The 26,450-nt window shown below is 36.5% G+C and overlaps 1 protein-coding gene across 14 annotated transcripts in view; it reads right to left on the reverse strand.

Moving 5' to 3' along the window:
* Positions 1-26,450, reverse strand: part of LOC110801225 (chromatin structure-remodeling complex protein SYD) — a 52,395-nt gene that overhangs the window by 21,278 nt on the left and 4,667 nt on the right. For all 14 annotated transcript variants that reach the window (XM_056840062.1, XM_056840063.1, XM_056840065.1 and 11 more), the window contains exons 6-27: positions 22,628-22,812; positions 17,531-17,694; positions 17,371-17,435; positions 16,505-17,233; positions 15,522-15,820; positions 13,451-13,548; positions 13,188-13,373; positions 12,879-13,059; positions 12,610-12,798; positions 12,480-12,523; positions 10,930-10,986; positions 10,719-10,815; positions 10,428-10,600; positions 10,131-10,344; positions 9,858-9,983; positions 9,688-9,777; positions 8,868-8,984; positions 8,583-8,663; positions 8,353-8,460; positions 3,644-3,813; positions 3,021-3,099; positions 2,841-2,915 (exon numbers count right to left, since the gene is read on the reverse strand). In XM_056840062.1, coding sequence (XP_056696040.1) covers positions 2,841-2,915; positions 3,021-3,099; positions 3,644-3,813; positions 8,353-8,460; positions 8,583-8,663; positions 8,868-8,984; positions 9,688-9,777; positions 9,858-9,983; positions 10,131-10,344; positions 10,428-10,600; positions 10,719-10,815; positions 10,930-10,986; positions 12,480-12,523; positions 12,610-12,798; positions 12,879-13,059; positions 13,188-13,373; positions 13,451-13,548; positions 15,522-15,820; positions 16,505-17,233; positions 17,371-17,435; positions 17,531-17,694; positions 22,628-22,812 — 3,527 coding nt within the window. The remainder of the gene's footprint in view (positions 1-2,840; positions 2,916-3,020; positions 3,100-3,643; positions 3,814-8,352; positions 8,461-8,582; positions 8,664-8,867; positions 8,985-9,687; positions 9,778-9,857; positions 9,984-10,130; positions 10,345-10,427; positions 10,601-10,718; positions 10,816-10,929; positions 10,987-12,479; positions 12,524-12,609; positions 12,799-12,878; positions 13,060-13,187; positions 13,374-13,450; positions 13,549-15,521; positions 15,821-16,504; positions 17,234-17,370; positions 17,436-17,530; positions 17,695-22,627; positions 22,813-26,450) is intronic.

Raw genomic sequence — 26,450 nt, forward strand, 5'->3', positions numbered from 1 at the left:
TTTACAATACTCACTCTCTCACTCTTCTATTTTTTCTTACACAAACCCACTTACAACACTCTCTCACTCAATCACTGAATCACTCACTCACTCTTTTCATACATAAACCCGCTTACAACATACTCTCCTACCCTTAATAAGTGTATCTAAAGTAAACAATAGCCATCAAAAGGGAACAGAGTTAGTAAGCGATAATAGCCTAACCATTAAGTACCCCGAGCCGGGTTGTTAAGTTCTATAAAATCTCATCAAGTTTGGGAATGGAAAAACGAACATAATAATTAATACTCCCTTCATTTTTTTATGGTGTTACACTTTAACCAACATGTAGTTTTAGGAAGTTTTTAAAATAACATGCAAGTGGGGTAGTTGGTTAATTCTTTATTGTAGTAAATTGATATTCGGTAATGTTAATTGTAAGAAAAGATGTTGTGATCAAGTGTGGGGACCATGAGAGAGAAAGAAAGATTAACATAATTGGGGTGAGTACTAGAAGAGGAGAGAGATACAATTAAATAGTGTAGTGATTTTCCATTAATGGAAGTGTAACACTTGATTAAAAAACTTAGGTAGTGTAACACCTAAAAATAAAACGGAGGAAGTATAATTTCAAAAAGGAATTGAAATAACAACAGTACTTTCTTTTTGTTAGTCTTAATACAATAAAAGTGTTGGAGGACTAAATACATATGTGATGCTATTAAGGAGATACCAATGAATTTTGTTATATTTTGTTTGGGAATATTGAACATGATACTTCATCCATTCCTTTTTGGTTGTCCCGTTTAGAATCTTTTATTATTGGAGAGAGAAAATTTAACCATGAAGAATCTTCGACAAATATAGGGAAAAAACATGTTCATTTACGGTCTTGTTAGATACGTCTCGATGTGTAATTTCAAAATATCAAATATTCATAATTTTTTTTAAGCTGCAGCTTAAGATATTGATGATCAAATGTGCGCATTAGAGTATATGCAAAAAGGAAAATTGGACAAACATAAAGGAACTAATGTGGTCAGTTTCTTACTCTACATTTCAAATGTCTCGGATATCTTGCAACGAAAATGTTTTATTTTTTATTCAGGGTTTGACACATAAATGAAGCATTTGCACAAGAGGAGTATGCCATGTGGTACTTATACATTCATATGAACACTTTTAATAATTAGTACATATTAAAGAAAATCAATCCATTTATTTTTATGTAGAGCAGCCACAAGATTCCCGTGAAACCACAAAACCAAAGCATCGTTGGTTGAGCATCTCTCTAAAACCAAAGCATCGTGCACATTTTGGAATGTCTTCCTTAGCTCCATCATAAGATACCAGTGAGAATCGATATGTGAATACACGAGGAACACAAAATATTTAACAAAAAAGTGAGATGAATATGCAACGGAAGAAGCGTTTCAGCAAATTTTCAACATCCACTTCTCTTTCTTTTCTTTGTTGCTTTGGTTGGGAGATTGGTAAAATATATAATGGAAATTTTGCAAAATACAACCCCATAAACTTGCCTCTATACGAGTTACCACCAAAACTTTCATTTTTGTTAACTGCAACCCAAAATTTAACCTCACACTTTAAATTACAACCCGGTTTAGATTCCGGCTAATGGTGTCGGAAAGTGATGTCATAATTATAATTTCCAACAAATTAAATGATTTTGGAAAAAAAGAAAATTTACCTTAACTATGTTTATTAACCTATAACCCTTAGTTAACCACTAAAAATTCAAAATTTAACATTTAATTGAACTAATTAACATTTCCCCTTCCTTTCCTTCTCCTCCATGACAGATTGGCAGCCCTTGCTCATCACCATGGCTGCCTCCAATTTCTCTCTCCTCCCCTCCACACCAACCTCCACTTCCTTGCCAGCCCCCTTGTCTCTACTTCTGCTCACCACCCTGAAACCACCCTAGCCACCTTCGACCTACCCCACCGTAGGTCCACCACCCAAACACTAGTGCAGAACCTCAAACTACCTACCTACAAACACCAAACTACGCAACCACCCCCGCACCCACAAATCCTCCAGTAAAAACCACAACAGCCAAAGAAACCAAAGTAATCCACCCAAAACCCAATCCTAAAAACCAAAACCCTAGAGGTAGAAAGACAAAATCAATTCAAAGAAACACACGTAATATACGTCATCTTCAATCATGTCTCTAAATGGCTACTTCCGGTCATAAGAACTCCAGATCTGGAGTTCTGATGGTTGAATTCGACCTTTAAAACTTCCGATTTTGCTTTTATTAAGTGTAAGAACAAGAGAGGAGGGTGGCATCGGCGAAAGCGAGAGAGGGGCGACGTTGAAGCTTCCAAGCTTGGACTTCAATGGCGCGGGCAATGTGAGGGATAAATTGGTGGAACAGGATGGAGTAATCGAAGAAGAGTTTAGCAGATGGAGGGAGTTAAGAAATGGAAAAGGTTTTATGGAGTTTATTTCTTTTTTAAGTTTCTGATTAATGTGTTTTTTTTGGAAATCATTTAATTGTGTTGGAAATATATTGATGACATCACTGTTCGTTGTTTTCGCCGGAAACTGACTCGGGGTTGAAACTTGTAATTTAAAGTGAGGGATAGAGTTTTAGGTTGTAATTAAGAAAAATGAAAGTTTGAGGGGGTCCAGTAAAGTGGGAAGTGGGAAGCTAGCTGGGTTGAATTTGACAAATGTTCCATATATCATCTCCAGATGCTTCGCAAACGAAATCATTATGTTCAAAAACACTAATTAAGATAACACTGAAGTTCCATAAGCAAAGCCTCACAACATCCTGCAATGCGAAATGTATTAAGGGAAATAGACCACAAGGGGGGAAAGTAACTTACTGTTTCTAGTCTAAGAACAAGCACATCTTTCTTTTGTCCAATCCTATGCGCTCTAGCTTGTGCTTGCAAATCAACCTAAACCACAAGCAATGCAAATACGGTCAGCAAAAACTGTCCACCCACAACATCCCCCCCCGCCCCCTCGGTGAACAAAAGAGAACAGAAGGGTCAAAGACATGCCTGCGGATTCCAGTCTGTGTCAAAAATGATGACAGTATCTGCTGCTTGAAGATTCACCCCAACACCTCCAGCCCGAATACTGACAGAACATAAATAGAACATGTCAAAAGTTCGTACAACATCAATATAATTTCCAAAGTTCATCATATACGAAGTATAGCTCATTATCTGCCAACAAGTATCACTCCTAATCCCAGGACAAAAAGAAAAAACTGATGACCATAAGATGACACACCATGAATTCTGCATTTGATATTGTCACATGAGGCAGAAAACTATTACGATCATTCCATCCCAAAATGTTTGCATGGGTTACCAAAACGCAATGAAAAAATTAACCAGAACCCGGCAAACCTTATTTACTTTGGAAGTTTACAAGCAAATATACGTTATTTCCTTTTTATTTTTCAAATTACTCTAAACGTCAAGACAATAATTGATATAAACAACCATAAATATAGTGAAATAGATATTAAAAGCAAGCAAATTGAAAATATTTGGGACATCCTATAAAAGTTAGAGCAGGATACTTCTGGACATGGTAAGTAAAATGCTTTGAGTAAGGATGAGAGAATAGGAGTACCAATTTAAATCCAATCTAAAACATACCAAGTGTCACTAACCTGAGCAAGAATATAAAATAGGGAGAATCTGGTCGGTTGAACTGTTCAATAAGGGCACCTCTGTCAAGGCCAGATGTATGTCCATCTAACCTAAGGTAACGATATTGTTTCCATACAAGATATTCCTCCATAACATCAAGCAACCTAGTCATTGTGGAAAAGAAAAGAACCTGCAGAACAACATGAGAGTTTACCCAATATCACTCACTGAACAACACAAACTTGAAACAAGTGAGTGTGTAAAAGGTACTTGCATTAATTGCATGAATCAAGTAAAAGCCAAGCCCGAAAAAAATCGACCCTCCATTTAAAGCTATAAACATAACTGCATAATTTATTAGCAGGAGGAGATCAATACCCGATGCTGCACATAGTTTTCAAGAATATGATTCCAGCAACATCTTCCAATGTTTACTTCATATTTATTTAAATACTTTCTACCATTTCAACACAAGAATCTGTAGGTTAACTTCATTATGCTTACAGCTTCTAAAAGTTATTTTTAATAAAAAGGGGGGAAAATGCGGCGTTTTCAATTTTGGCTGAGTTTAGGATTTGGCTGTTCAAGTGTTCATACTAATTATTATAATCAGTCCAAGAGCCAAAGAATTTAAATATTTTTTGTTAATTAGATTAAGAACTAAAAGATAGTGGGAGCTTGATATGAACAACCTTAACAACAGTTTTTCCGATATAATTTTACAGTTTTACGTTATATAAGCTTGCTTCTAGTTATTCGAAATTCTAGAAGTATTAGGTTATACAAGCGTTAGGGTGCAGTATGTAATATTTTGAGCTTTGTGATAAAAAAAAGTTAATTGTTGACCAGTTCCAAGTATACTGATGAAGCCATAACATAAGTTCCTCCTTTGATTTTAGTGGCTTGGGAAGAACCTCTCTTAATATATTTTTGAGCTAAGAGCATCAATTACACATCTTATAGAGCGTAATTTGGGATATCAATTGTTTACTACTTTTCTTAGATTCTTAGTAGGGAAATTGAACTCCATACCCTGCTCTTCATATCAACATATACATATACAAGTGACAAGAATAGAACGAGAATTCTTTTGATGAGCCAAACACAATATCACTGTATCCAATGGGATCCGATCGAGGCGTTCAAAGGGTTGAATTCATCACAGCACTCACTTGGAATTAAGAAACAACTTCTACTTCAAGTACGGCTCACTTTGAAGAAAACGAAGGGTCACACACCTAGGTTGGGCCCACTTGCCACCTTTCTCGAACCCTCATGGGTCTGTTCTTGCTCATGGATCATCCGACGCGCCACGGGGTTTTCTCCTTTAGGACTTTAGGTTCCAAGTTTGTTTAAAGTTAAGATTAAGCATTGCTAACAAGGCCTATACAAAGGACCTTAGACTCATTGTTTTAGATACATGGAATTAATACAAAATCGTGAGTTTTGCTTATTTTGAAAGTTAAACTTTCTTGCTTTATTCTAAATACAAGAGTGATTTAGGATAAAGAGCATCTAGGAAAATCTAAATGTTAGATTTAGTATCATTAAAATTTTATGAGATTTCTCTTTCCATTGACGATTCGAATTGTGATGTTCAAGAGTGTTCTCTTTTGATTTAGATTGAAGATTCAAATTGTGGGGTTCAAGCAGCAATGTATACAAAGGCAAACCAAGGCGATAGCCGATAGGGGTCCTGTTGCGCCTAGGCGCGCCATATCACCCCATGTGTGCCTCACATGCACCTTGTGTGCTTTAAGTGTGTTTCATTGAATCAGTGTATAAAAGAGTGTGCTTAAGCGTCGCGTAAAGCGATTAATTAGTCTGAGGTGAAGCGTTTTGAAAGAAGCGCATCAAAGTGCATGAAGATTGTTTTTTTTGCGCTTCATTGAAATTCTCATTTCTATTTTAATTTTATGTTGCTATGGACCACACCCTATTAATCCTTAACAGTGGAAAGTGGGACAAGAGCCAAAAGAAAAGGCGCGCGCTTAAGCTCTAGAACTCTTATCGTTGTAGTGCGCTTTGCACTTTTTAATACACTTCTTTGAATGAGCCTCGCCTAGAACTAAAAAAGTGCTCACCCCCTAGCGTTAGGTGCTTTTTCATACACGGGTTCGGGAGTGTTCTCACAAGGAGAAATATCGGTCACTTTGTTTTGTGAACTTGATCTTCGAATAGGGGCCTATTACACATCAACGAGAACGCCAAAATAGCCCTTGAAGGTTCAGTTAAAATTATTTGAATTTAAATTTCAAGCATGTATACATATTGTAAAACTGTTGGAGCGACAAAGTCGAACGTGTGTCCCCTCCAACTACAACAACAAAGCTTTAACCCAGGGGTCGGCCAACATGAACCATTATACAAAATCGTTTGCTAAACGTGAAGCAATAATAGTACGGTAATAAACATTCACAGGATACCTTCGTGTTTTAAATAATTCACCAAATACCTCTGGTTTTAAAATAATCATGACTTGCCCCTTACTCCAGATGGCGTCAATTCGTCAAATTTCCATTAGTGTGTTATTACCATTCTACCCTTATTGAGGATATTAGGTCAAATAAAGTCTGACAAGCAAGAAATCCTTCTAATGCAAGCTAAATTATGTACTAAAAATCACTTTAATACTAATTACCAATTTTGTAATTGAACAATTTAATTTGCCTGAAAATCTGATTTCACCTCCTATGCTCCAACACTTCACAAACATGACCTTTGTCACAAAGTTCAAGATACGAATTAGGTAAATACCTTTTACATAGGAATCAAAACTTATCAATTTGATCATTGTCCCCCAATTCTGCACACGAAACCATCCATGATTTTGGGAGAGGGTTGCTTTCAAGAACACAATAAATAATTGACAAATTTTCGGTAGTTTACCTCCTTTTCGAAAATTTCAGTTTTGAATTATAGTGCTGAAGAACAAGAAGTATTATCAATTCCATCATTCACCACCATCTTGTCATTGTTCGAGTATTCAAGGACGGATGGAGTATTTCAAGAACACAATAAACTATTGATTGTTGTCACTTTACCGGCAAAAAAATACTCCAATACTCGAACTAGTTTGACCGGCACATAGTTTAATACAATGTAATTGACTTATTATTTAATTAGATGGTAGTTGATAGTGAGGTATTTTATTAATATAGATAGTGGGAAATGTGTCAACTTTTTAAAAGGGTAGTGGAAATTGAATCACTTTTTAATGTTATTTTTAGGGAGTAAGGATATAGGTGGGTCCATGGGTAAGTATAATATTATTAATAAAAGTTTACCATTTGTAAAAACGGTGCGAGTAATCCGGGACGACTTTATAAAGAAAGCGGTGCGAGTATTCCGGGGACGGAGGGAGTATAAAAGTTGGATCCTACATCCTAAATCTTTTGTGATAAAGTAAGTAACTAAGGGAAGGACCTTTCCCTTCAAACAACATTTGGTTGGAGGATATAGAAATGCATCTTAAATTACCCTAATTGCCCAAAGCGTGTAAAGGAGGAAGTCAAGGCATTTAAGATTAAAAAGGCACAAGCAAAATGAAATAGTCAAATGATAGCATACCTCAATTTGATGATGATGATGGTGATGATGGGGAAAAGGAAGAGTGTGGGCCATTGGGTGGTAGCTCAGGCCCAAAAATAAGCAATCTTCCTAAAATACTAAGGCACGAAAGCCCATGAACATATTTGTAACGTCTACTCCACAAGATATGTTGCAAGGAACAAAGGAAAGACATATTTGTAGTTTGTGACAAGAAGGGAAAAATCTTGAAGTAGTTTTATGATGTTGGAATTGCATTCAATACGACTACTTAAAAGAGTTTGGGATTGATGATTGAAGCAATTGGAGACTAAGGTCCCAGCTTAAAGCCACCAACGATGCATTAGCTTGGAGTTCTTTTTAGATAACACTAACAAACAAGTACATGAGCATAAGAAATGTGGGAAACAAAAGGGTGCTCTATTTTATCCGATGGATAATGACTTCTCACATTTCTGAACTTTTTATTCCGCCTTGCACCTTTTAGGAAATTCTTTTGGGAAAGTCTACAAGGGAAGCCTTTTTAAACACGTTATCTTTGGTGGGGAAAAAAGGATAACATAAAACTTTTTTTTTTGGTCAATAGGGTTACGGAAACCATTAAAACAAAACAAAAGGGTAGTTTGTGATGTTCTTTTTTTTTCCTTTGTCCACCAAATAGAAAGTCAAGTTCGGTCCTCTACCATCACACAAAACTTTCCTTTCCTTCCAAGGATCCAATACTCATATCTTCGTCCATGTTAGATTGGTACTCCCTAGTCTACATAGCTTAGATAAAGAACATGCAATGCATCAGGTATAGGGAAAGGGCACGTTAGAAATTGTCATTATAATTAAGTTAATGGAACCTTGGGCAACAAGAACAGGGAGTTAGTTAGTCTATGAATAGAGAAGCTTAGGGAAAGAGAAAGCACGATGAATATTGACGATGGATCTCTTTTACTTGTTTTATTTTGCATAGTTTTAGTGTCATGCCACTCTAAAGTTGGGATCCAACACCATTGCTGGTGATTTAATTGCATTAGCATTACAATCATCTGTCAAACTTTCCCCATATTAACTTCCTGTACCTGAATTTTATATTTCTAGTTACCAGTCTAGTACAGAACAACTGATCGGCAACAATCTCACATAAAATTAGAAGATTATACTTAAACTGCAAGAGAAAATGCATCAATACCCGATGATTAGTTGCTTTGAGTTTAGGAAGCAAACGATCGAGCATCTCAAGCTTGCCACATAGCCTTACAACCGGCGGCAGAAAGTGTTTAGGCATAAAATTATCCACCTACATAAAACAAAATTAACAAGAAACTTAGCACACTAAGAAAAACAGGATAATGCACCTATCTTCCATCCCTCACCCTACCCAAAAACTGACAAATCCCATGATTGAAGAAGGAAACATGCCTCTTCCGTATGAAGCTGGCTAAGATATGGATGATTGCAGATATTCCGGAGCTCCATCACAGAGTTGTGAACAGCTCGAGCCTGATAATTAGTGATCACCATTAGAAAATAAAATAATAATACCGGAGTGAGAAAACCAACACGTGCAGGCTGTGAAACTAGGTTTGCTGTTTTACTGTCCAACTGTGAAAAATGCCCGAAAAAGGACCGTGTACTTTATGTTAATCTAAATGCTTCTCCGGAAAAAGATAAAGTAAGCAACAAACTGAATGCAGAAACAGAAACCTTTGACACCCCAAGTGCACCCAGATTCTCCTCAACCCTCTTCATAAGGAGCTTTTGGTATGCAGAAGCCTCACACCTGACAAGTCTCTCGATTTTTTCAGGCAATTCATTCTCCACCTGCAAAAAACATGATCTCTTTTTTTAATTACCCTCTTCTGCTCGATACTTTTACTGTTCAGAAATAGCAGAAATGAACCAAAAAAAGTGAATCGTGCAAATTAAGGCCTGTGAAAGACAAAGTCAACTAATCTGTCATGGGAAATACCACGGAATTCCTACTATGGAGATATTTTTTCGACATCAAATTATCAAAAGCCAAGCCCGCTTAAAATCCTTACCCGTTGCCTAGCTACAGTCACTAGAAACATAAATATAAGAGACAGTACAACGCATAGCAAAAACCAAAGGCACAGGGCGTGTGCCTCATTGATGAAGTGAGGCAGACTAGAAATAATTACATTTATTCGCCTTCCAATGTCCTATCGTCTAGGGCCACAGCACCTAAAAAGTATTTTTAATAGACTGCTTTAGACTTTCTTACTATCAGATTTTCGAGTGTGTAGGTGAAGAATCTTTAATGAAACAAGCAAACCAGAAAAAGTCTTTAACCAAACAAGCTAAGCAAATCTCAAGGATTGTTCTTGGTGGCTTAGCTACTATAGATCAGGCCTATAATTACACTTCCACAACTTTATATTAGGATTATATGTCCATATGTAAGAGCATTCATGTCCAAAGGAGTAAATTCTCATTAAGTGTCGCAATTTTAACAGCAAAGACTAAACACTGTCATAAAAAACTGAAATATCGTTAAAAGAACCTTGTGTTTCAGCCTTCTAAGTACAAATGGACGAAGAACTTGGTGAAGACGATTGATGATTAATAGATTCTCCTCCTCAGATAGCAAGGCCTGGGAATGACAATATAAATTATCCACTGAAAAAACCTCTGAAAGATAAGCCACATAGGAGAAGCCAGATCAAGTCTCACCTCATCCAGGGAGTTGTCGCCATTACTCTCAAATGGTTTGTTGAACCACTGAGAAAAGTCCTCAGAAGAGTTAAAAATGTTTGGCAGTAGAAAATTAAGCAAAGCCCAAAGCTCCTCAAGGTTGTTCTGCAAAATTACAACATTGTTTGATATTATAAGAAAAAAAAGGAAGGATTACAAAATCAATTAGGAATACATAATTTTAAAAAGTCAACAAGCCAATAACATGAGTTTTCAAAGAAGATAATGGGATAGAAAAGGTTGATTTATAACCTGTAAAGGGGTCCCAGTTAATAGTAATCTGTGAGAGCTACGATAAAGTTTCAACTCAGCATTTAGCTTGCAAGATGCATTCTTTATCCGATGTCCTTCATCAATTATAATGTAATGCCAGTCAATTTTACTCAATTTAGGCCTGTCATGCTTGTTCATTAGATATTCATATGTTGTCAGGAGGACATTGAATTTCCGATGGATGATCCTCTCCCTACAGCAGAAAATTAACAGCTGCAGTTATTCAACAGGGTATTATTGGCTGAAATCCATAACTCTCAAATACAAGTCCATTACTTGAATAGCCTGCGCCGCTCCTCCGGAGGCCCAGCATAAACAATTTTGTTTATACCAGGTGCCCACAAACTCATCTCCTGTTCCCATCCAGGAAGAACTGAAGACGGAACAACCACTAAAAAAGGTCCTCTGTCATTTTTTGTCTCCATCAAGTAGCAAATCAAAGAAATCACCTACAGTAAAAATACACCAGATCATACATAACACTGATCCGTAAACACTGAAAAATTAAATACCACCATTACCAGCTCTCTGTTCCCTACTTTGAAATATATGAATCCTATGTCATACCTGAACAGTTTTCCCAAGACCCATTTCATCGGCAAGAATCCCATTTAGATGATTATTGTACAGTGATACGAGCCATCTCAGTCCATTCATTTGGTACCTAAAAACAAGCAGATTATATAACTACCTAAACAGTTGGTTCAGTGTTTCTAGAAAGAACAAAAGAGAAGTCACAAAATTTTACTTAAAACAGCGATGTTTTTGTTCTACTTACTCTCGTAGTATTCCATTCCGAAGTCCAGTTGGTTGCTCGGCAATGTTCTCCTTGATGCTGCAAAAAATAAAGTGCAAGATGAAACGAAGGAGGCAGAATGTAAAAGAAATCAAAATCGATTTGCATGACCAGCAGCTAATTGCAGCTTAATAATATTTATGGACTTCCATCATTAACTCTAATGCTCAAGTCACAAAGCAAATCAAAACTACATACTTTTCGAACCAAAGTTTTACACTAGTATGTGAACCCAATCTTAATACATTCATTAAAAGATCAAAACTTCATAGTTCCAACCGACACCAGTCAAAATATGTTTTGCGCTTTCATTATGGTTTGAGCAAAATTTTATAAATCTGAAATTTGAAAATTCAGATTTTAAATATAAAGATAACATCAAATTTTATTTCATTTAAAATTTTAGAAATTTGAAATTTGAAATAAAATTAAATATTTAAAAATGTTCTAGGATTTAGTTAGGTGGATTAACTAAAACAAAACAAGTACATTCTGAAAACTGGATTTCTGCTTGAATAGGAATGTGATTAGGGGCCTTAAGCCAAACTAAATACTTGGCCCAACTAAACTGAATTTCAGATTTAATAAATATACTAAACTTAGTTACTCCCTCCACCGTACAAAATCTTTCCCTTCTTTCATTTTGGTTTGTCCCAATTACCTTTACCATTTCCTTAGACTAGGTCCACCAATGATAATATTGTTTCCTTTATCTACCATTCCAAAAAAATAAGGACTAAAACTACCCACTATTTCAATTTAATAATCACAATTTTCTCAACATAGCCTCGCCATACACATTTCTCCTAAATAAATGATGGTGGTGGTACTGGTGGCTGTTATTCATTTGATTTTCTTGGATTGGGTGCCAGTCCAACTAAAAGATGCCTGATATGAAGTAATGGTAGTAGAGATTAGACTTTTAGTTTAACGGCTGAAATTAACCAGATGACAAATAAACTATTGCGCATGACGATGACAAAAGGAGGCATATATTAATTGATTTGGCACGTAAATACGACACAAACACGTGCAATAGAATAACTGGTAGACCAATTGCGGGAAGTAATCACAAACCTGGCACATTCAAGGCTTGTTAAGGATACAGTTCATATAAAAAAAATAAAAAATTTAAACAAGGGAGAGGGGTGGGGTGGGGTGGGGTGGGGTGGGGGACTCATAACTCGTAAGAACATCACCCCTTGATAAGGACACAAAAGAGAATGCTGCATATTAAGCTATGTCTAGACTCGTAGGAGGTTTGCATTTCCCTGCTTTGTCAGCTTCTATCCCACTCCTTGTGAAAGCTCAATTATTATTTCTTGTTTTCAGTAGCATAACTTATCCGCTCTAATCATCCCATATTTTATTTAAAGTTCCTAATATGTGCCTGACAACAGATTCTGTTAAAGCAGATGATACAGCCCACAATGTTGTTCAAGGATTCCTACGTAACAGAATAAATCCTGAACATTAAAACGTACGAAAGTGGCAGAATCGGAGAATCCATTAGTCAAAGACATTAATTATACCTATGAGCAATCAAATAGTACTTCTCATTGCTTTCCTTGTAGTGCTGCAAAAATATATACAACAGGATGAGACAGAGATATTGGCCGCGGAAATGGAAAGAGAGCCGGAAAGTCCTTTCCCATTACTTGCCTTTGCCTGATCACTTTCATCCTCTGCCTCAGCAAAAATATCACCACTCTCATCAATAGCCGCAATCCTGTTTTCATCCATCTCAACTTGCCTAGCAGCAGCCTTTGCCTCCTTAAGCTTTGATCCAAGCTTCAGAAGATATTTCTCTGTCTCTTTGAGAAGTTGCTTGACTCTATCGGATTTTGCGTCCTAAGCAGTTTTAAAATTAAATTTGAGCACAGAACTGAAGGCCAGAAAGGACAACACTAAGATAATTCATTTTTTTATACCTGTACCATCCGCAAATAACCCTCCACATCATTGATTTTTAACAAGTTTATTTTTTCACGTTGAATTCTGTCATTTTTTTCCCGGTGTATTCGCTCCTTCTTTTTGTGAAACTCCTTCGCATATCGATTAAAACCCTTGCAGCGTTCTCTCTTGTATTTAAACACATCCTCCAGTCTCTCCCTGAGTGCATTTGAGTCCACAAATGAAATACAGTTAAAATGAATCAAACAAAACAATATTCATAAAACAAGAAGAACCAATCAGCTAAGAATGGAACACATCTAGTTCAAAAGGAACATTAGACACACTTGTGAACTTCTACTTCACTGAAGAACTCCTTTTGTCTCTCACGTATCCTCTTTTGACGTTCTTCCTTCATCTTTTGCTCAAATTTTTCAACATGCTTCAACCTCCTACCAATTCGGTGTTTCTTAATTGACTTCAACCGGTCCATTTCAGTTTGTATGGGCTTAAAAAAATCACTCAGAATATTTCTGCAGAAAAGAGATTCAAAAAAGAATCAGAGAAAGAATATTTCAGCAGAAGACAAATGTAGAATAAAGACTATCACCTTCGAAGGCAGCGTTGAAGCTCCAATAATTGAAGCTTTTTCAACTCAATCACACTCCTTGTTTTTGCAGATATATCTGCAGATGAGCTCACTGTTTCCTACATATCACACAGATAAAACAATAGAAGAAAGAATGACCATGAAATCAGCACCCTTTTTATGTGTAAAAAACATTTGACTAATGTAACCAATTATCTTTTCTCTGTATATAAATTCTAAGGGTTTAGATTGAGATTTTGTGGTTTCATACACACCACTTCAAATAGAAAAGATAGAATTAGTAATAACTTCACTCACCAAAATATGGGTTTAGCATCACTAGTTGAAAAACTGACATGCTCCCTCCGTTCTTTAATGTTCTCTCACTTTCTATTTTTGGGTGTTCCATAAAGTTCTACTCACTTAGACTTTATTCTATTTTTTGCAAACCCCTTTTACCATCCTAACCCCCTTCCCCATGATATGTACACCTTTCCACTCACTAAGTCACTCTATCATACTTAATCCACCTTTTTCTTACACCCACTCACTTTTCTCAAACTTCCTAGAAACAAGAGTCTACAAAATTTTGAGTAGAACATTAAAAAACAAAGGAAGTAATGAAATATCTAAACCACTCGTACATTTTCTTGTACCCGAACCGAGATCATGGAAGTACCAGAACGCAATATTACCAATGTAACTATGCCCTCACCCTTAGTTTTAAAAAGCGCGAAGCGCAATGAAGCGCAAAAGGGCCCTGGAGCTTAAGCGCAAAGCGAAAGCGCACGCTTTTCGTAGGCGAAGCGCACTCGGAAAGAAATCATAAATTTTCAAAAGTTCAGAAAATATGGAGAAAATATGGAAAGAAAAGATGAAAAAAAAAAAGAGAAATCTAAACGATGAAAGAAAAATTCAGAATCCAACGGGAGAAATCCGGCGAGAAGGCTAGAGAAATCCGGCTACGGGAGAAAATTGCACTAGGGTTTTCAAAAACTTCCCAAATATTCGTTTTTCAAAAAAAAATCACGTGATACTTTAAAAAAGAAGATTAAAGTCATGTGGCTTTATTTTTTATAAAAAAGAAGGGTCTGATGTGCCCAGACTACAAGAAGCGCAGAAGCACCGAAGCGCTAGGAAGCGCGTGCTTCTTGTATGTCACTAGGCTTCGGCTGGCAGAAGCGTTTTGTTGTGAGCTTCTGAGCTTCCGAGCTTTAAGCGCAAAAAAGCGCGCTTTTTAAAACTAAGCCCTCACCTACCCCCTCCCCCCACCCACAATCTCCTCGTACAGGGAGTACATTACAAGGATAAAATCAATTAGAAGTAAAAACAAGACGTTCAAATCGTGTTCGGTTATGGTCGATTCATTTAGGGTATATCTATTGATGAGACATTCTGCTCAATATCAGCTCGAATCGGGCCTTATATGTGTCGAGTAAATGGCGACTGCTTGAAATCGTGGTTATTTACAACTTCTATATGAAACAGCCTATAACTGTATGAGTCACAGATAGACCTATTGGATATTTTCATAGTTAGTAATTGACAAATTTTCCAAATAAAAAGACAAGCAAGAAGTATTTCATAGGCATTGGAAATATACACAAAAGATATACTCATATACTTCCTCCGTCTTTATTTGGTTGCAAACAAGTGATTGGGACCACAAACCAAGGAGAAAGAGAGAGAAATGGGAAACGGTTATGTCAAGCCAAGTGACACTTGATAAAGACCATGAAAGCATAAAGTACACAGAGAAAAAATAAAAGACCCGCTTGCTCAAAAAACAAGGGTATATTTTTGGGTGTAATAGGCTAATAGCACATGTAGAAAATTTCCATTTCAAACTTGGGTTTAAGTAATATGATGTTTACTTAAGTATATATCATTAGCAAAACCAATGTCTGCTCAAATGGCATTATGGAAGTGATCCCTAAGCATTTAAGAAGCTGATACTTTCCAGATAACTCACTTTTTCAGGCATCAAAATAACATAAAAATGCAAGATATACGCTAAATAGGAAGTAGAAATAAAGCAGTAAGACCACCAAGTTATGACTTGTCAATGAAAAATCAACGGGAAAGAATAAACCTTCAGTTCACTAAAACAGGTGGTGATTCTTTGATCTGCTTTCTGCAGTTTTTGCACCCACTTCTGTTCAGCAGCAAGTTTCCTTCTCTGGTGAGCCATTATCCATTTTTCAGACAACGTATATTTTGGTACAGGGGGCAACTTAACAGAAAATTTTCCTTCCTCTTCAGATTCTGAGTGCTTATCCGTAGGAGCAACAGAGCTAGAATCCTTATTCATGTAGCTTGAATTAGACACAGGAACAACAATTGACCCATCAGGGATAGATCGTGTTCGGAACTCTAAAGCACCATTACCATCTGCACATTAACGTGAATGATGAGTAACAAGCTTTACGGGAAAGAGTTTACGTTGGAGTACTTTGACTTTAGAATAGATGCATATATGATAAGGAGCAGCACTCCTCACAGTTAATGAAAGGACTATAGTCAAGCAGAACAGTTTTCTAAGCATAATCAAAGCATACTTCGAACTACACCATCGAATGGTGAAGCGACGGGAAAAAATGGACTCAATAACATTAATGATATAAATAATAATACAATTGTTGTGTTTTTCTCTTGACCCCACAGTAAGGCAAGCTTACGTGCTTGTTAGATTCAATCGTCCTAAGTTTTCAATCTTCCTGAGTTATTTTCCCTTTTTTATTATTTATCTACATTTTATCTGGTCAAGTCAGTTTTTTATATTTAAACAGTTTTTTTCTGCTATTAATTGGCTACTACAGTCAATGTTATGACTTATGTATAGCACTTACCAAGTTGAATACCATACTTCCCCTGCCCCTCTTGAGGTAAGACACTTGCTTTTCTTTTCAATTTATCATGAAACATACCAAACTGTTATCAATACAACTAAGTAGACTAACATTATACTTTTATAAAATTTCTTTTTACAGTTTGCAATAGACCCCATACTCCTATATTTTTTAGCTAGACCATAGCTTATTCGTCCAAGCATCTCCAACCAAATGTTTTACTTACCGTGCAAGGCATTACGGGGCTGTATGTTAGGATCATTTACTGATCTTGCCTTGTTATGTCCATTTTCCACGCCTTCAATTGATTTCCAAGATGTGGACAATTGTTTATCAGCAAGCTGTTGATACTGATTAAGGCTGTCACGTTGAGATAAAATTGAAGAAATCTCATTACTGGCCCCTAATTCATGTCGAACAGAGCCATGCAATGGCCCCCGAGAAAAGTCATTCTGATCAACTCTAGTCTCCCAAATCATCTCAGGCTTCAGCTGCCTATTCAGACCAATAACACAAGGAACATGGTTAGCTCCCCCTGGCTGCAGAATATCTTCATGGATATGGGTGGCTGAACTTTTCATTCCTGAAGTATCAGGCTTCCACGGAGTTGTTATAAGTGCAGAAGAGTTGGTTATTTCCTGATTCTCCGTATCATCCTCCAGGCTTCTGTTTCCGTGACGAAGGTGTTTCATATCTTCATCAGTATGTGAAAGGTCAGACAGTGCAGGTTTTCTTGCCAACAATTTTATATTCTCAGTTTCTTTCGAGAGAGGATCAGCTTCTCTAATATATACAGCAGCACCAGAAACAGTAGGAGCTCCATCACTCTTCACACTAGCCAGGTTTCCCAGTGGCAAAGGGACTTCAGATATATTGCTTGACTCAAAAGTTGTTTGCTGTTTCCCCTTATCTTTAACTAGCTCATTTTGAGCTCCATCTACACTACTGCTGGATCCTAGCAGCATCAAAACAGAATATTAGCACTATCCAGAAATCGAAAAACATGATTCTTTAAAGAACTTTTTTTTTTGGTATTAAAAGGTGATTCCGTGAAGAGAATATAGCTGATGACAAAGGTTTAGGGCATAGTACCTTCTTTAGGTAAGATGTTCCCGAGCGCAATCTCAAGATGGAGTCTTTTTGGGGACAACCCATTTCTATGCAAATGAAAAACTAGTCAAGATAAAAAGATATCCAGATTTATTGACATCTTACAATATTCTAGCCAAAATAACTACAGTACAATACACACCTGAATGCTAAGAAGACCAGACACTGGGCTCTCAGCTGCTTCAGATGATGCTCTTTAAAAGGCATGCTTGTTACTGAAGCAGGAAAAGCTGGATACTTTCCAGTATCTCTAGAAGCTGAACTTCCAGGTATTCCCCCTTCACAGTGTTTACTGGAATTACCAGCCTGAGGGTAAAACACAACCAAACAATCTAAGAATCAGCAAAATAAAGAGATCGCAGCCAGAAGTGAGGTACTTGTAAAAGACAACAAAAATAGAAGAAAATAGCAAGACAACCTTAAGGTCAAAAAGGAAAAAAATATCTGTAACTGTGTGGCCACTAGAAAACAAAAATTATACTCCCTCTATTTCAGAATTATATTTCCATTTCCCTTCTCGCACATTTTTCAATGCATATTTTGAACATCAACATCGTTAAATACATAAAATAAAAAAATAAAAAAAGTTGATACTTTAAAACTATAATAGAGAATTTTGTTTTCGTACGACCATAATTCGACAAATCAAACAAGATCGCACATGAATATATTTTGATTTATATATTTAACGACAAAGTACTAGATTCCATTGGCCTTGGAATCAATAAAGATCCTAAATCGAAACAACTTAAAGAAGCGGAGGGACTGAGGGAGCACAAAGGATGGTTAAGGAAAATGCAAGACACACATAGCACTCACAACATTTACCATTTTTCAATAGGAAAAATCTACATCAGTAATCTCAAATCATCATAAACTGTACAGGTGGAGCAGCAAAAGGATATTTGAAATTTCTGAAGCAAACTAATGGAGGTGTATTCCTTTATATACATCAATACACTTCACTTATACAAAGAGAGATGGTAAAACTGAATGTGGATGCCAGGGGAACAATGTAACTCTTAACGACTGGGCAGAGACCAGAGAGAGTCCACTCATGCTACTACAAGGTTTACCTAACTGCGTGCAGGATGAATGCTAGACATTATTATGCTATTTGGAAAGTCAAGTATCCTGGAGAATTAATGAAATATTTTTTTTCTGGACAGCCATGAAGGCCTACAATATTATATTTTCTTAACGAACCTGAATTCGTCTCACGCATCTTACAATCTCACATTTAGTATCCTTCTCACTGGATTATTGAAAATACTAACCATTACAAATACATCAAGCAAAAAAAAACAGAAAAATATCTTCCATCGCATACTCGTCTCTCCTGCTGGCAATAACTTCAGCCAGGGGGGGGGGGGGGGGGCTTTTCTAGTTTCTGCCACTATCTCTATTATATACGCCAATTCTTGAGGTGGCATTAAAAAATGATTTCCCTTTCTACCCTCCCATAAAATAAATGATATCCCCTATACTAATACTTAAAATGAATAAAAAGAAGGAAAAATCAAGCGTCCAACAATAAAATATAGGAAGAACCATGCAATATGGAAAGCATCAGCCCCAGTGAGTGAAGAGGATCAAGGTGCACCAAGTCGATAGGGGTCTTGTTGCGCCTTGGGTTCGCCTCATTGAAGTGAGACACTGAGACGCACTACATAAATTTTCAATTAAATTGACTGATGTGCGCCTCAGATGCGCCATTTGCACCTCACTGAATGCGCCTTGCAAGAACAAATAAAGTGCTTTAGCCCGATCGCCTAGCGCCACAGCACCTAGGTCACCTTTTCATACACTATTCAACCCAATTTCAATTTTTGTCATCTCATTTTCTAACTGTTGGACACTTACGCACAGCAAAACTTTGTAAGTTATGAAAACAATGAGCATTTCATTTATGATATATCGACATTACGAATCGAATAACATCACTAGATATTTCCAAATTTGAGATACTTAATAAGAAAGTAAAAAATAAGTAAGTTTCCAGCCTATGATATAAGTCAAAAATATTAACAACTATCCTATCACATAATCAATTATACGTAGTTTGTAGTAGAATAAATAGCCTAGAAAATCCTATTAACTACATTTAAGAAATTAGATTACACCTCTTTAAATAACAACTCATTTCTCTAGATATTAGTTTTCTAACAAATGATAACGTTGTTTTTTTCCAATGACTTGATCATCCGGGGTGACTTAACTATTTGGGGTTATAAGGTCCAATACTATATTTGATATTATGTTTTTCATGGTGGGCATCGCGTGCATATAGGGCTAGTATTATATAAGCCAGGGGTGGCATCAAAATAGAGAGTTCATTTTCTACCTTTTATAATTAAAAAAATAATAACTGCTGGGGGAACTTTTTGCAGCTTCCTTTCTTTTCCATTAGTAAGTATTATAAGCAGCTCCAGCTGATGTCAGAGACTTAGAGTGCCCTGGAGGAAAATGACTTGTAACAACCCAGCACCTCCAAAATGCAATTTCATCAGTTGGCTTGCCATCTTAACAAACTTTCTACTTGTGAACAAGATGTTGCCTTTGTCATAGCGCTGATGAAGTTCTAATCACCTGTTTTTTCAGTGTGATTTTTCTAGGGAACTTTAGAGTTCAATCCTGAATTGGCTTGGTGTTCAGAGAATGGATGGGAACAGGTAGACTGAGATGCAGTTTATCATCTCCAATTGACTATTTACAGAGTGGCTATCTCGGTTGCTGTCTATATGATCTGGTAGGGGAGGAAGACAAGGAAAGTAAAATGCTTAAACAAGTCAACAACACTGTGGTGACTTTGGTTCCTAAGATCCAGAATGCTTCTAGTATTAGAGATTATAGACCTATTGCCTGCTGCTGTCTAGTCTATAAACTCATTTCCAAAATCCAAATTTAAACAGCATAAGCAGGAGACTTCAGTGATTGTGTGTAGTATTCAGGTTGCTGTGTACACCAGTTGCTACTAACTAAAAAAGCTAGCAACTCTCGTGCCTTAGGTAATTTTTGTGTTTAGATTGTTGTCTGTTGACATGTCTTAGACTCTGTTGTGTTGCCTGCTGTTTGGCATTGCCTCGTGTCTTGTAAAGTTAAACTGCTGCTCTTTCTGGTTAGTAAAATCTACTATTTACCAAAAAAATATATAACTGAAATATTATAAAAAGAAAAGTATGTGCATGTAGATATCAAAGAAAAATAGTACTTCCTCCGTTCTCTTTTACTTGCAATAGTTTTACTTTTGCGTTAATTGCATACCTCACTCTGACCATATTTTTTGGCTAGGATATAAAAACATAAGTTATTAGGCAAAAGATGGTTGGATTAGTCTCAAATTATGTTTGAACCACATAGAATCTTTTAACTAATGATTGAATATTCTATTTTTTTCGTGCGATAAGCTAACAGATAAAGATAATGATGGTCAAAGTTTTGCATTGGCACTGGTTCTTCTGATAGTTTCTTGCAAGCAGGTTGCAGACTTGTAGTTGTAGCTTATGTTAAATGGAGTAAGTACATGTTGAGCATCTCTTAGAATCATACATTACAGTCCATAAGTTAAATCTATTTGGCACGTATTCAAAGCTTTGTTTGGGATACATTCAGGGGTCTTTTGGTACAAAAAACTGGAATGGATTGGTATGAATATCCATTCCAGGGAGATGTGGATTCAAAACCCCATACCATAGTGAAATTGTTTGGTTCACCATTGGAATGGATTCTATGTCCATTGTTAATGTTTGGTTTACTTTGAATGGATTCTAGTTTTATATTTGCAAAATTAGTTTACAGTTTAACTTTATTAAATTAATAAAAAAAAATAAGCTAACTATTGTATTAATTATAATTATTTTCAGAAAATAAGTTATCCAACAATTTTGTTATTTCTTAATTTACTAATATTATACAACTGATATTAACATATTATTTTAAAAATATCAAATATCTCCAAAAAAAATATACTTCTATCAAATATCAATCGCAAACATCAAGAGCAGTAAATCAAAATAAGCCAAATCCCATTTTAGAAAACATCCAGTAATAAAATGACATTCCAACACAGAATATTACGATGATGATTGAAGTTCGAAGGTTGTATGGTTATCATATTGCAATACCATCACAATCAATTACAACACAGTCGATTATGCCAGAGATAAGGATTGTCGATGATTGAAGTCCGAAGGTCGTTGTGGTTGCCGGATCGAAGGTCGTCGTTGATGGTCGCGGATTGAAGGTCCCCGGCGGCGGTCGCCGGATCAAAAGTCATAAGATTGAAGATGGTGGGCCAGCTGCAACCTTCTCTCTTCTCTCATTTGTGAGTTAGGGTTAGTATCTTGGGTGGAATGGATTATGAATCATATGGTAAGGGGTGGGTATGAGATTCTAAGGGTTTGGGGTGGAGATAGAACCCCTTGATATGAGACTCCATTCTTAAAAGGCCTAACCAAACAATACAATGGATGGAATGGAATCTAACTCCATGCCAAACCATTCCAAAATGTCCAACCAAAGGACCCCTCACTTAATCCTCATTCTGCCACAAATGTTTATGTGACATAGAAAAGAAGGTAGCAGAAAGATGGTTAACTTCACTAACATATGGGGATTGTTTTCTTCCCATACTTTGAAAGCAGGAAACCAGCAAATTTCGAGGGTATATTTTCTCGCGGCAAGAGTTCAAGTTATTTTTACCGAAACTACTGTATAGCTGGAACCAGATGTTAGATTCTTAATGTAACTGGACTTTTTTGGGTTTCTAGACAAAATGTCACTTGATACTAGCTAAAAGGCATAAAAAATTTGGCAAAATGGGCAACACCTTTTTGCTATCCTTTTTTAGTACTTCTTCATTACAGATCCCAACTTACTAAATAAATAAATCTAATGTACAACCAATTTATGGTAGAACTAGCTACTTAATTTCCAATAGAATAGGGTCGCTACTCGCTGGAGTTTTTTAGGCACTGTCCAACTGGAGATTTGTGCTTAACAACTATTCTTTATTTTGTACGGATTCATTTTGTCATAAAAGAGTAGTAGTGAAAACCTCTATTCCTTACTAGGTTATCACCAGGCAGTCCCTCCCCCCCACCCCCCCCCCCCCCTCCCACAAAAAAATTGACAAAATACAATTCCTCGTAGAGAGGGCAGTGGAGAAGATTGAGGGGAGGGAAAAGGGGACTGCACAAGGAACAAGAAAGATGTATACATAGCCTGAGGTGAGAATCACCTGAGAAAGCCTATCAGCACTAAGTGGTATATGTGAAATTCCAGCAGCATCCAGAGAAGATGCAGAATTCAGATTTCTAATTGCAACGTCAACTTGAGTACCAGATGATAGATGGCCTGGCACAGTTTTATCTCGGAAATTTTTGGCACCACTGAAGAATCCCTGCTTCCAGCCATCAGAATCGACTGCATATTCACCAGAAAACAGATCAACAGAATAATAACACATGCTATGCAAGAAAGAAATTCTATTATCTTGTACAATGACATGATGTGCAGACAGCTGGAATGTGGAACCTAAGCACAGTGTTCCACCAACACATGGCAGTGAGGCACCAAGTTTTGAGTTTTAGAAGGGAAATCAAGGTTAAGGATAGATTGCACAATCATTAGAGCATCTCCAATGGTTGTAGCTAGGGACTAGCTTGAAATTTATAAAAGTTTCAAGCTAATAGCTAGACCATTGGAGTGAAAATAACAAATTAGCTTGGCCAAGCAAATTAGCTTAAACATGCTAATTTGCTAGACAACTAGCTCCCAAATTTGCCAAATAAATAATTGACAAGTGGAACAAGTAGGACCAATTTAAATAACAAGCTATTTGCTAGCCATTGGAGCATAAATTAGCTAGACTATAAAATAGCTTGAAACCTTATGTGGCATAACAAGCTAATTGTCAAATTAGCTTACCATTAGAGATGCTTTTATAAGCGCAATTTGCTCCAGTTAAAAGTAAAGGGGTCAATTTGGTGTCTTTCTTGAAGAAAAGTGTTGTTCTACAATTATATTTGGAAGACAAAAGCTTCTCCTTTGCATGTTTCTTTACATGGCAGCCATAAGATAAAAGATCCCAACTGAGGGATGTTCATAAGAGAAAATAAATATGTCTTTGCAAGGAAATGTAATATATTTTCATAGCTCCAAAAGAAAAATTAAGAGAGGTGACTTGCTCAAGGGTATAGTTTCAAAAGGCAATTTGATGTATACTAACGATAAAAACCCAAAGTGTACAAGAATTTAATAAAAACATTGTTCATTAAGTTGGATTTATAAGTTGTTCAACCATACCAACCAACAAATGAAAACTTTATTTTTGTGTGGACCATGTCACATGTTCATCCTATGAAGAGAGATTAAAATAGAATGTTAGAAATTTTGAGGCTTCCATAATTATATCATAATGGTTTGATTCTCTTCTTTCAGTTTGAGAATATACATGGTGTTGGGGACATTGGGTTTACAAAAATTCACAAGATACCAACTTTGTTACATTGCCACCAGAACCCCTTGAGTTCTGAATTTTGGCAAAATGCATACAGTTTGCCACCAAAATACCAACTAGTGTTGGTAAGACCGAAGAATTCCCCATTACGATTGGAGTGCATCAAGGTTCCGCACTTAGCCCGTTTCTTTTTGCTATAGTCATGGACGAATTGACGAGGTCAATCCAAGATGGTATTCCCTGGTGCATGATGTTTGCAGATGATATTGTGTTGATTGATGAAACAAAAGAAGGAGTGGAAAGTAAGTTGGAGTTATGGAGACAAACGTTGGAATCTCGGGGTTTTAGGCTAAGTAGAAACAAGACGGAATATATGGAGTGTAAGTTTAGTGGAGTCCAAGATAGAGAGACAGACAGGGGAGATTACCTTAGATGGGAAAATTGTCCAAGGCTCTAAAACGTTCCGTTATTTAGGATCTATTATCCAAAAGGATGGAGAATTGGATGGCGATGTGGCCCATAGAATCAAAGCAGGTTGGTTGAAGTGGAAAGGTGCCACGGGGTTCCTATGTGATTCAGGCATGCAATTCGACCGGCTTTGTTATACAGCACATAATGCTGGGCAGTGAAACATTGTCACGTGCACAAGATGAATGTGGCGGAGATGCGCATGTTACGTTGGATGTGTGGGCATACAAGAAAGGATCGTTTGAGGAATGAGATTATTAGGAAGAAAGTAGGGGTTGCACCGATTGAGTTTAAGATGATGGAAAATCGTTTAAGATGGTTTGGACATGTGAGCAGAAGACCAAGTGATGCCCCGGTTAGGAGGATAGAAGGGTGGCAAAGTGATAGAATTGCAAGGGGTAGGGGAAGACCTAAGAAAACTTGGAGGAAGGTGATTGAGCACGATATGAGCTTTCTTGGGATTGAGGAAAATATGGCGTTGGATAGGACAGAGTGGAAGGAGAGAATATGCATTGATGACTTCAGTTGATTTATACAGTTTTCATGTTTTTGTTTCTTTCTATTTTTATTTTATTTTTTATTCTTATTTTTATTTTATTTTTAAATTTTTTTAATTTTTTTAATTTACATGCTATTTTGAAATATACTTATTTTACTTATTCATTTATTTTAAACTTTACTTATTTTTTATTATCTCTTACAATATTTCTTCTATAATATATATACATTTTTCTCTTATCTTACTTTCATTAATTCCACTTTCTCTTCCTTGTGTTTCTTATTACTTCTTGCTCCTTTTTTGTTTGATTGGTGACAATGACGATCTCCTACAACGATTCATGTTAGCCGACCCCAAATCATTTTGGGACTAAGGCTTTGTTGTTGTTGTTGTTGCTGCATACAGTTTGCTTTTGCAATAACATTATCAAAAACAAAAATTAAAAAGTTGCTTACCTTATTGAGTGGGTGATGAAGATACCATATGCACAAATGACAAACCTCTAGAAATGATAATATTAACTACAATGATGTGAGAGCATTAGCATGTGTTACAAATATCCTAATTAACTTTGGTGTTTTTTAAATATCTTTATACCTACTTTGGTGTTTTGTAGACACTCATTTTCACTTTGGTAGCTGCAAAGCCGTTTGGGTCTACTTTGGTGGCTAAAAAATGCTTTGTTGCTTTTATTTGGTGCCCAACTTTCAGATCTAGGGTGTTCAAAACCTTAACCAAGATTCTCATACCTTCCACCTGTTTTGGTTAGAGTCCAGTTATTCCACGCGAGCCCAACCATCAACCCACATCCCGCACCCAGTTTGGGCTGGTTTGACATGGGGATAAATTCCGAAACCAAGTATCAAAGAAGGCAAAACCTCATGCCCGTGAAACTTTACTAATAGTTTCGGGACTACCTGTGCTCTAGACGTACAATGTGTTCACACTTCTAAAACTTTTTTAAAAGAATCTAAAGTAAAAGAAGTGAATTGCAAAAGTATAGTACGAAGTATATCTTAGGGATAATTTTATACTTTCCCATACACATGTAAATGTAGATATATCTATAAGTATTTCTCAAGTACCCAATGCCTCCCAAAATTGCAAAAGGAGCAAGACAAAATCTATATAAAACACATAACCTTATCCCTAGTCCCAAAAAAAATACCCGAAAAGAGAAACATAAAAGTGTATTATTTTTCAGCCTGCAAGCAAGACTAGAAAGATCCTTCCAAAAGTCATCCTACAATATTTTTAAACATTATTGGATACACTAATGAATTCCTTGAAATTAAAGAGAGAGAAAGAGAGGCACAAAATTCACCGGCGGCCAAGAGAGGCATAAAGTTGCCACATAGGGGCTTGCTACTATTCAAAGACATGCAACATCTCAATTTCATTTCAAATGACAATTAACCATCAAGGACGCGACTACGCGAGCAGAGAATACAATATCCAACTCAAAAACAAAGCCAACAGTTATGAAGTTCTAAGCTTGTAGCAAGTGCCTTTGTTGGTTCAGCTATTAATCTCTAGGCAGCAACACAAGTCTCGGAATATTTCAGCTATATGATTTAGACTCGCATGACCTCCTGTCTACTAAAAGCGGCAGGCAGCTCCCTCAATCTCTCATTA

This window comes from Spinacia oleracea, chromosome 3 (assembly GCF_020520425.1).
Source record: "Spinacia oleracea cultivar Varoflay chromosome 3, BTI_SOV_V1, whole genome shotgun sequence".
Classification (NCBI taxonomy): Eukaryota; Viridiplantae; Streptophyta; class Magnoliopsida; order Caryophyllales; family Amaranthaceae; genus Spinacia; species Spinacia oleracea.